Below are 11,226 nucleotides of genomic sequence, written 5' to 3'. Positions count from 1 at the left end.
TTCACAGGAGCATTGCAGCTATGTAGGAGTGGACACAGCCATTTACGCAACGTCTGTTATCAGCAGCCGAGTGCATTGAAACCCGAAGAGGCACCGCCTATGTCTTTGACGCGTTAGTAATATTTCTCAGCTCGCCATCCAAGGGCCAAAGTCTAATCCAGACCCAGAAGAGACATAGCGGGCGGATATCAGCCTCTAGCGTCGGGGGGAAACTCTGAATTACTTTTCAAATAAACAATGGTGTCCAAATACAACTTTGTCGTGTGGCTACCGTTCCTGCTTGCGGTAAGTAAAACCGGGAAAAAAAATCGAATTTGTAAGATAGCTTCTTGTAAGAATATAAGTAGGCTTAGTTGAGGGCGATAGCCGAAAGCAGGTGTGGCTTTCCTGTCCCGGCGGGAGGCGGTTGGAGCGCAGACCGTTTTTGGTGCGCACTTTTGTGTATCATAAAATGGAGTGTAGTTTTAATCTACTGTATGTAAAAACAACAACCGAAATCCTAGTAGGGAGAAGATGGGTGATTTAAGTTTTGTTTTCGATTCACTGAGGAAAAAAAGGCAGAATGACGACTTGTGTCCAAACTTGTTGACCTGCGACGTGGTGCAGCGTTGGTGGTCTGCACGGAAAATGGACTGAACAACATGAATGGCCAGACACTGTAACATTAATCACATGTTTTACCAAGTAAATACTAGGTATATGGAGTAATGCCACAGTAACTATAGAGGCTAATCCCTAGGATAGCCTACTAACTTTTACTATAGTTTAGATGCTTGTGTGAAATAATAAAAGGTTCCTTGAAGAAACAAATTAAATACAAATTAAATATATATGAAATATATATCCCATTTAAACATTTTTGTTGTGGTGGTGAATTACAATTCTGTCTCTTTTGTAAACCGAAACAACACAAATTGTTGTGTTGGCCTCTACTTGTGTGCAGCCTAGTTGAAGCACATTTTGACATATTTTGACCTAGCCCAGTTTTCCCTCACCAGGTAGCCTAGAGTATGGAATGGCGTCCAAGCGATTGTTTGTTTTAAAAAAGTTTAAAAAAGAAAACAGAATGGAGGTTTTACTTTTTAGTTTTATGTCTGGCGCTCACCTGTTTGACTTATATTTCAATATATGTTTCATACAGTTCATACAGCTTAACTTTTTATCCACATCTTCGGTCAGATTGTTACAATTCTTACAGTCCTTTATAGTTGTTATGATTGTTCTATTTGTACACATATCTTACCATGACCAATCCCATGCCCTTCCAGTGTATGATGATTTGTCTTTGGCTATTGTGTTTTATTGCCATATAGTCTGCTTGTATCACCTAGTTATGTGCTTTGTAAGGGCTTTGTAAATGTGAAAAAAGTTTCTATATAAATAAAGATTATTGCTATGTTATTATAATAATAATAATAATAATAATAATAATAATAATAATAATAATAATAACAATACAAGCAAACGTTCTTTCATGTAAGCGACACATAGCTCGGTCATGCCCTAACTATGACCTTCCACTCTCTCTCCCTGTATCTATCTCACTCTCTATATATATCTTCTGTATGTCTGCAGTTTGTCCTGGTGGTGGCAGGAGACAGTGTGGAGATGCTGAAGAGACAAAAACGAGAGTGGATTATCGCCCCGAGGAAACTACATGAGAACCATGACTACACTCACATAGAATACATCGCAAAAGTATGTGTTTTAAGTGTTTTTTTTAATCAAGAGCTACCAAAAATAACAACAATAATAAATAATCGTTTGAGTTGAATCTTCCCTTTATTTGCTCTGTGGGTAACAGATTGAATATTATGCAACCTCGAATAAGGTTTCACGTCACAGCCTGCACCCATATCTATGCCTGGCTGTCTTACAATGTTTTCATCTGTGTGTGTGTGTGTGTGTGTGTGTGTGTGTGTGTGTGTGTGTGTGTTATAGATTCGTTCTGATAAGGAATATGACTCACGCGTGATCTACTCACTCGTGGGCAAAGGAGCTGACCAGAATCCTGTTGGGCGATTCAGTGTAGACCGTGACACCGGCTTGGTAAAAGTCCATAGCATTCTGGACCGCGAGGAGTTCTCTAACTACACTGTAAGTCGTATTGAAGGAGTGTCCATGAAAAAATTGATGATGATATAAAAAAACTGATTATGAAAAAATAACAAACCATCATTATGTCCCGGATTCAGTTACTAGGCATCGCAAAATTCTCCAATGGGCAGCGGGCAGAGAAGGACATTGAACTGGCCATTGTGGTCGTGGACGAGAACGACTGCTCACCTGTTTTTCAGCTCGGTCAGATGGGCTCTGTCAACGAATCAAGCCCTGCAGGTATCCCCCGTCTCTCCCTATTCCTATGTGTAGGATGTAAATAATCGGTGTTGTTATCGATCATCCTGTCTATTCAGTTAAATGTGTTCGCACATTGCCCCAACACAAAAAAAACTCCACCATCAGGAACAGTTTCCCAGAAGCCTTGGTTGTGGGACACCAGTGCAGTCCTCATGCCTTTGTCAAGCTCAGAATCGGCGTTGCCCAACATGCTTTAGTTGAATGTCGGTTTTCGGGCCATGTGCAAGCCCCTTTAAAAGGTTGTAACACGTTGTATCTTGAAAACTATACTTCTAGGCACCATTGTCATGAGAGTGACTGCCACGGATGCAGATGAGGGCATCAACAGCCAGATCTTCTATAGCATAGTGGAGTCCAGCAGCTCCATGTTCATGATAAACTCCAGAACTGGGGAAGTCATGGTCCGACAGAACACCCTCGATAGAGAGGTGAGGGGTCGCTTCACTCACATGTTATTCTTATTATTGTTTTTAGTATTATAATAATTAATTCGATAATCATACAATAATTATTATTATTAGCAAGGCAAGGCAAGGATGTAAAGTTTACATATGCATTTTAATATTCTATTAATGAAAGTTCACGGGTGAGATATAATATGTAAATCTTACAGCAATTAAATATACACTATGTAAAAGCATTAAAGGCCAAATGATGATATATTTTTGGGAATCAACAAAATTTTGAAATTTTCTTGTCCCATTTTCCAGACTAAAGACACATATACTTTGACTGTAAGAGGGACAGACTTGAACGGAATGGCTGGAGGAAGGTCGTCAACGGGTGATGTAGTGATTAAAATCATGGACATTAACGACAACGTCCCCACTCTGGAAAAAGAAATGGTACGAGCGAACGCAACGACGGGAACATCAAGAAAACAATTTTGTTTGCCTCCCATTTTCCGTCCACAATTTCGGTTGCTTAATTTTTTTGCCTTGACAGTACGAAGGTCACGTGGAGGAGAACACGGTCAACGTGGAGGTGATGAGGGTCAAAGCCATAGATCTGGATATGATGTACACCGACAACTGGCTGTCGGTGTTCAGCTTCGCGTCCGGGAACGAAGCCGGCTATTTCAGCATCACCACCGACTCCAAGACCAACGAGGGAGTGATCATGATTCAGAAGGTACGCGGCTGACGCACTGCATGTGGGAATTGTTGAGAACCTGCAATTATGATTCAGTCATTCTTCTGAGGTGCGGTTTCACAATGTGGGGGTTGTATGAGTGCACCTCTGTGTTCCTCTTTGACACCAATGTGTCAATATGAAATGAACAGCATCTAATAACATACCTCTTTAGTTTACATTCATCACTCCATGTGCAATCATCTTTGTTTCAATTCAATTACATTTTATTTGTATAGCCCATAATCACAGGTACAGTCCCAAAGGGCTTAACAGGCCATATATTTATGACACATTATGACATTTATGTTTAATCCTAAAACTCAAATGTGTATCCCTGGGCTTCAGACTGCGACAGTTATCTTTAACTGGTTTGTCGTTCCTGTTGCTTCCCCCATGTACTTTGGATCAATGTTTCGGATGAAAGTTGCTGTATCAATAAAGTTTTATCCGATTGACTCCACAGTCGTTGGACTACGAGGAACTCAAAGTGATCAACCTGGCGCTGAGCGTCTCCAACAAAGCCCAGTACAGCTTCAGCCACGAGGTGAGCCACAAGACATACCCCATCAAGATCAACGTGGTGAACCAGAAGGAAGGGCCCCGCTTTCATCCCAACGTCAAGGTGGTGACCCTCTCCGAGGACAGCACCACCGTCAGCATCAACAAGGTCATCACCAACTACGCCGCTATCGACAGCGACACGTCCAAAATCGCTACCAACGTTTGGTGAGGCCCAGCATTCCTTTCCATTTTTGTGTTGTGATCATGTGAGTAAAATGCACGGTAAAAGTAGTGTTTTTTTGTTATCGTCGTCAATATAAATGTTCTTTCATTCAGGTACGCCAAACTGAAGGATGTCGGTGGCTGGTTGACTATCGACGAACACACAGCCGACATTAGGTTGAATAAATTACCCGATCGAGAGTCTAAGTACTTGGTCAATGGAACATACTATGCCGAAATCATATGCATCACCAAAGGTAAGTGCCGAATAGGATGATTCATTCTGATTCCCTTACGTGAATTTTTATATTACCATTGAAACGATGGATCCACTGGTATTGTATTATGCATACTCCAATCTTATTCCATCCAGATGCACCCGTCAAAACAGCTACAGGAACCATCGCCATTCAAGTGGAGGACTTCAATGACCACTGTCCAGAACTGACAGTAACCAGCCAGACCATGTGTCTTGATGAGAACCTGGTCTACGTTACCGCTGTAGACAAGGATGAGTTCCCAAATTCAGCACCGTTTGAGTTTATGGTGATTTCTGAAAACAAGCAAAAATGGACCATTGAGCCGTTTAACAGTAAGTCCTCCTTTGAGAATCCTGTTTTCCGTCTGTGTCATTCAACTCATTTAGTCATTCAGTCCTTGTGTTTCACAAAGTTGTTAAGAGTTGTCTTTGAACATTGAGGTAGTAACCAGAAAGTGACTCATATTTACATAAAAGAAAAATGCAATTTAGCAGACACTTTTACAATAAGTCCATTTGTCAGAAGAAAGAGAAACGACAATATATCGCTGTCAGTACAGTAAAGATGTTCACAGAAACACAGTTCCAAGCACTTACAATCGCTAGGCTAACCCTCTGGACGCTCCGCACAGAGACCACAGTCATTCTTCGCGACCAGGCCCACCTGTGGCCGGGCAACTACAAGGTGACCTTTGAGATCATGGACCAGCAGGGCAAGTCATGTGCAGCTGCCCAGGTGCTGGATGTGCTAGTGTGTACCTGCCTGGAAGCCACCAAGAGCTGCGTGGCCCGCGAGACAAGCACCGCCAAATTCGGAGCCTCAGGCGTCCTCCTCTTACTCCTGGGACTGCTGCTCCTGCTCTGTGAGTTCATGGGCTGTTTGTGACCAAACCCCTCTTAGAATGGACTCTGATCGGTCACGATATGCACGCAAATACCCAGTCCCGCCCAGTAAAAGAGATTATTGTAGTCATGATTGATGTTTTTTGATACTTCTATAAGGTATGGAAAATAATTTTAAAAAGAAAACTAAATATTAACGTACTAAAGCTAGGATGTCCACGCTTCATGGAGGGGAACTGGAAAAACATGTTTAGTGAGGTCCACTTTCAACTGTGTGAAGACTGTGTATGTGAAGTCACCTACGCTGCACGTTTATTTTATTTTTCCAGATTAACATTACATTTGTAGATTCCCAAATGTGACCCATCCTTTTTTTTTTGCCTAATTTGACAGTTAACATACTCTGCAAGGTCATGGCAGAGATTGAATTTTACACAAACGGCTTAGACTCATATTTATTTTTGTACGTATCTTTCAGTGTTGCCCCTGCTGCTGCTGTTCTGTCTGTGTGGAGGTGCAGCAGCTTTGGGGAACTTCAAGGCCATTCCCTTTGATGCAAAAGAACAGTTGATTGCGTACCATACTGAAGGACAGGGGGAAGACAAGGTACCAGACATCAATCCAAATAACATTCACAAAGTTAATATGTTCAGCCATGTAAAGTATTGATAATGTTTAACGTTGTTTTATAAATAGACACTTTTTAACTGAAGGGTCATCGTAGGACAATTATTATTATACTTTTATGTTACTAGTGAGATAAATCAGCTACCTGTGCCATGTTACATGAAAGGAACAGACCCATAATAAGTGCTGGATTATCATCTGTGTTTGTCACCTCCTTTAAAATAAGTCCAGTGTTTCTGACTAGAAATGTTTTATTTCTATTATAGGCGGTTCCTCTCATGAGCATTCCAACAGAGGTGGACCACGGGCAAATGGTCACAGATGGGATAAGAACAGGAGGAATGGGGTTCGTGGGAGGTGCGAACAACTGTTGGGGCATGGAAGGAGGAGCCGGAGGGGCCGGAGGGGCCGGAGGGGGCTTCACCTCGTCCGAAAGCATGTATCACTACAGTGGGTACCACCAGCACGGCCGGGGGGGCATGCAGACGGACTATGAGTCAGGAGCAGGAGCCATGACTGGGCAACACGGCCATCACACATCACAGCATGGCTCCGGATACAGAGGCGAGATGTACGATGGCATGGCTCTGTCGGAGGGGTTCCTGCACGAGTACTACTCCAACGTGAGTCAAAACACACTGACATATGCTTTTTTGTTGACTTTCTCGCCTTGCCTTGTCTTTCAGCTGTGTTTAAGGACGTGGGAGTAATTTTCCCGATCGCAAGGGTTTTGTTTTAAACGCATGATTAAATAAAGCCTCACATTTTAAAAAGTTAAAAAAATTAGAAAATGCACACCTTTATTTCAAAGCGATTGGTTTGTGCCATCATGAAGACATCTGGCAATTTGTCATTATGTGGTTGAAGCTGTTTCTTTGATGTGGTCTAACAAATCATACCCAAATCATTTAAATTAAACATCTAAAATCCGGTTGAACCGGGTGCTTCCATTTCTTTCACTTCATATTTGCATATTTGTTTCCAAATCCTGTTTCAACTTTCTTCTAAGCCCACACTCACTCTAAAAGTGTCTGTAAAGGGTTTTAAATCAATACATTTAGACTGGCCACTGTAGAAAAACAAATCCCCCATTATGCAATCAAATGGATGGGTTCCTCTTTGCTAGATTATACCTAAAGAAGGAAAGGATTTTGGTTTCCGGACAAGGCACTGTGCTGTCTTTGAACTGACACTTGCCAATTGTACTTTCCGGTATTTGTAGAAAGCCAGCCATGGTGCGCAACAGTCCCTGGAGGTAGATGCTCTGCAGGCGTTCGCCTACGAGGGCCAGGGGTCTCCAGCCGGCTCCGTGGGATGCTGCAGCATGCTGGACAACGACAACGACCTCCAGTTCCTCGATGACCTCGGACCCAAGTTCAAAACCTTGGCCGAGATCTGCCGGGGCTCATCTTTGACCTCTGTGGACGTGGGGCTGTCTGCCCCTCCACCGCAGCCCAGGCCGGTGTCCCCTGCCAGGCCATCCACCTCCACCCACACCCACACTCACACCCACACAGAAAGCACCAGAGAAAAGGACCACGTCAACGTCAACACCATCAACACCCAAAACACCCACAACACCCTCAACACCCTCAACACCCACAACACCCACAACACCTCCAGTGCGGTTTCCGGATCCTCCACCATGGTTCAGGGGAACCTGGTCCAGGGGGGAATGCAGGGAATAGCCACCCTCCCAAGGATGCAGTACCAAGACAACATGATGATGACTGGTCAGACAATGCTCATCCAGCAGCCCATGTACTACACGGCCGCCCCCATGTACGTGGTCGATCAGAGGCCTCAAATGGTCCTGGTGGCGGGAGGCGCCCAGCAGGCGGTGGGTCAGGTGGGGCTGGGTCAGGGGCTGATGCAGGTGGGAGGTTCCCAGCAGGGCATGGTACTCGTGGAGACGCAGGTGGGAGCGGGAAGCCAGCCGCGCTACGTCGCCAACAGGACGGGCCAGGCCGTCTCGCAGGGGGCGGAGCAGACGGTCATCACCACGACGACAGAGCAAGTCACCAAGGCACAAGGGGTCTCTCAAGGCGGCTCTGCCGGTGGATCCTTGTCCAGGCAGCAGGTGATGTCGTTGGAGAACGGTGCCGCGTCTGTAGGTGCCGGAGGCAGCAGGGGCTTAGTGCAGACGGTACTGCTGGAGGGTAGTGGTCTGGCGGGGGCGGGGTTGGAGGTCAGAGATCAAGGATTAGCGAGTTTCTCAGTGAGATCCCAGCAGGGTTCATCAGCAGGGTCATACAAGGACTCTGCTCTCAAAACCATGCCTATAGCCGTAGGGAGCCAAAACGTTGTTACGCAACATAAAAAGATCATCGTCACTGAGAGAAATGTAGAAACCAGTTCTCGAGCTTAGTCTCAGTTTGGATTGTTAATCCCTTTGTATTTGCTTTGTCTTGCATTCCATGACCAGGACTTTGTGATAGCACCTGTCATTATCAATCATCCAAGTCTGTTCAATTAACTTTTGCAATTCGTTAACGCAACATGTCATTAATTTGATAAAACCTGTAGCTAGACATGAAAACATTAAGTACAGTGTTTAACACACACAAATGTCTTTATTAAATCTTCAAATATACATACAGTATTTCTAGTAAATTGCCGTATTTTTGGAACAAATATTTCTCATGGTTAATTACATGAAATGTAATGGAAGGCCTATTTCAAGAACATTCAGATATGATTACAACATAGATAGAATTAATTTTGTCAAAACGGCATGTTCCAATGTTTCCATGTTTTATTTGGAGATACTGTACACATCATGCTCAGAAGAAAGAGAAACACTTAGAAAATTTTTAATTCAGAGTATTCTTTGATCAATCCAACCTGGAGATGCCAGTATTCGGAGAATTACAATGTATTTTGACAGTATGACTTCATTAATAGGGATTTTAAACAATAACTGCTGGTGTGGTATTAATAATACTACTATTTGATGTTTAAATGTGTTTGTTTGTTTGTTTTGTTTATGTTGGGCTCAAACTGGTTGCTTTTGTTAATTCTACTGTCTCCTGGTTATCAGAGCAACGGTTTATCGCAAAATGCTTGTAGTACTACTACTAACACTTTTTATCTAAAAGAAAAAGGTTGTGTGTACTGAATTTGCACAAAATGTTATGCTAAATAATAGATTTTGTTTTTTTAATCCATGTGTGTCTGTGGTTTCATAATTGACTGGCAATTAAAAAATGTGGGAAGTAGTTTTGATATGCTTTATTTTTTAGTAATGCAAAAGAGATTATATTGTGACTCCCTTTTAAAGCACTGTTGATTTTAGTTCAGGGTCAATGACTGCTGTTTTGGGTACTGGTAATTATGTTGATAATGTCGTTGTGATTATGATTGGCCACTTTATGGCATTTGTATGCCATACATGTTAAACTTGTTAAACTTGTTTCTGCGCCTCTTGTTATAATAAAATGCCATAGTTGCATAATCGGTGGTCAGTTTTTAACTTCATCTACAGCCTACACATTTCATTAGAATTGAATAACGAGGGAATCAAGTTATTTTGTTACAAGTTCCTGCTTCCCTATTTGTTAGGGTTAGGGTTAGGGTTAGTTAACATTTCTTTTTTGTTCATGTTAAACGGTGGATTAGCTTGTTTTACATGTTCACCGAATTCTACTCCTTTCACAAAATAACTCAGAAGTCGAAGCTAGTTTAATTAGATAGTGGGGCATTTTATTGTCTACTGCTGTTTGAGTGCATTATCTTGCTCTTGCAAAATGGCCCTGAGCGTTGTTGCCAGAGCGATGACAGCATTGCTATGCAGGACCAGGTCACAACACACTGAACTGCTGATCTCAGAGGTCAGGGAGGATCTTTGAGGAAGTACCATGATAACCGGTAGCATCTCGGTTCAAAGGCCAAAGGTCAGAAGGCACTTTGAGGTCAAATTAGGCCTGGGCAATAAAACAATACATTATGGTATCGTGATAGACTTTTGATCAATATAAAACATGTTCAATATATATTGATAATAGACTGGACCACCGAATCCAGCAGCTGGGTTTGGGTTCCATACTTATTTACAATATTTGAGTGTTTTTTGCATCAACATTGGAGTATTTACTGTTTTTTTAAAGAACAGTGGAAGGTCATATTAAATTTTAAACAAGTGTTTGAATCCAGCATGGTAATTCCTAGTCTTTTAGGTCATTAAAATGATCAATAGTTATCGATATTGATCAATATGATCAATACGATCAAGTTATATCGTCTTTCAGCCAAATCGCCCAGGCCTAGGTCAAATGCAATGTATTCAAATTCTGTCTGTATATTCAGTGTTGAATTGTCCACATATTTAAGGTGTTTTGGTTTCGAATGTCATGTCCATGTCAGTTTTTATGCATGTTCAAGTTTTAGGTTAGGTCAGAGCCTTAACACAGTGTTAAGTCTGACAAACACCAGTGTTAAAGTAGTATTAAGATTAGAATTCCACGATAAGGCAGTCGGTCTATTTTTATCCTGACAAGAGTTGGAGAGCCTGTAGATGGTTTATACAGCTACATCTGGTAGTCAGTAAACTAGTCTGCAGCCCAACAATCAGTAGTTTTCCTGTGGGAGTTAGCTTGCCAGTTTGCATGTCAATATAAAAACATTAAAGTTAAAGCTACAATTTGCAAGATTTGTTATTTCAATAGTTAGCTGTAGTCTATTGTTTTATAAACAAACATAATCAAAATGTAAGTTAATTTGTAAGACTATTGCTTGTGTGTATATGAGTGAATAGAAGTATTCATTCAGTGTTTTTAAAATATCACTGAACCATAAGTAAATGGTTAAAAGGAAACACAACACGTTGATAGGACAGAATATTTTATTTTTGCTATGGTTTACTTGTATCACTGAATGCATTCTGAGGTAAATGTTACAAAACTGTATTTAGGGCAAGTTTATCTTGATTGGCACTGGATAAGCATGACTTGGAAAACCACTGACTATAATACTCACATAATTGTTATGCTCCAACAGCACCAATGGTTCGCCACGGGCCAGGTGGACAGACAGTACTGAAAAGTCTACACAAGGAATCTAAACCTGCGACGTTCAGAACACAGCATAACACGGTTCTCCCTCTGTGTCTCACCCCCGTCTCGCCATCTTCTCTGCAACTTCCGACAACAATGATGATCTTATTTTAAAGTGACTGGTTCACAGAGCTAGCACAAGGATTGGCAAGGGAGTGTGGTTGGGGGGGGCGGTGGTGGGACTGGGTTAAGGGAGGGGGGTGGGGGTCTTCTTCACAAGGTCTCCCACGA

At 42.2% G+C, this 11,226-nt stretch overlaps 1 protein-coding gene across 1 annotated transcript; it reads left to right on the top strand.

The window, feature by feature from the left end:
- Window positions 1-9,398, top strand: LOC311360748 (desmoglein-2-like protein). The gene is made up of 14 exons (XM_084480837.1): window positions 1-285; window positions 1,576-1,698; window positions 1,942-2,097; window positions 2,196-2,337; window positions 2,635-2,786; window positions 3,069-3,203; window positions 3,304-3,489; window positions 3,956-4,218; window positions 4,330-4,472; window positions 4,589-4,807; window positions 5,107-5,337; window positions 5,796-5,923; window positions 6,211-6,567; window positions 7,167-9,398. The coding sequence occupies exons 1-14, from the start codon at window positions 238-240 to the stop codon at window positions 8,310-8,312; spliced, it is 3,429 nt and encodes a 1,142-aa protein (XP_084336963.1). The 5' UTR covers window positions 1-237; the 3' UTR covers window positions 8,313-9,398.
- The last annotated feature ends 1,828 nt before the right edge of the window (window positions 9,399-11,226 follow it).

The sequence above is a fragment of the Micromesistius poutassou genome, assembly GCF_964030765.1.
Source record: "Micromesistius poutassou genome assembly, chromosome: 16".
Classification (NCBI taxonomy): domain Eukaryota; kingdom Metazoa; phylum Chordata; class Actinopteri; order Gadiformes; family Gadidae; genus Micromesistius; species Micromesistius poutassou.
This window is presented reverse-complemented; position numbering and strand designations above follow the sequence as displayed.

Bases quoted from the DNA above. Each gene is read 5' to 3' on its own strand.
- LOC311360748 (XM_084480837.1), top strand. From the start codon at position 238: ATGGTGTCCAAATACAACTTTGTCGTGTGGCTACCGTTCCTGCTTGCG. The intron at 2,787-3,068 runs GTGAGGGGTCGC...CCCATTTTCCAG, and splicing joins AGAACACCCTCGATAGAGAG to ACTAAAGACACATATACTTT. The intron at 5,338-5,795 runs GTGAGTTCATGG...CGTATCTTTCAG, and splicing joins GGGACTGCTGCTCCTGCTCT to TGTTGCCCCTGCTGCTGCTG.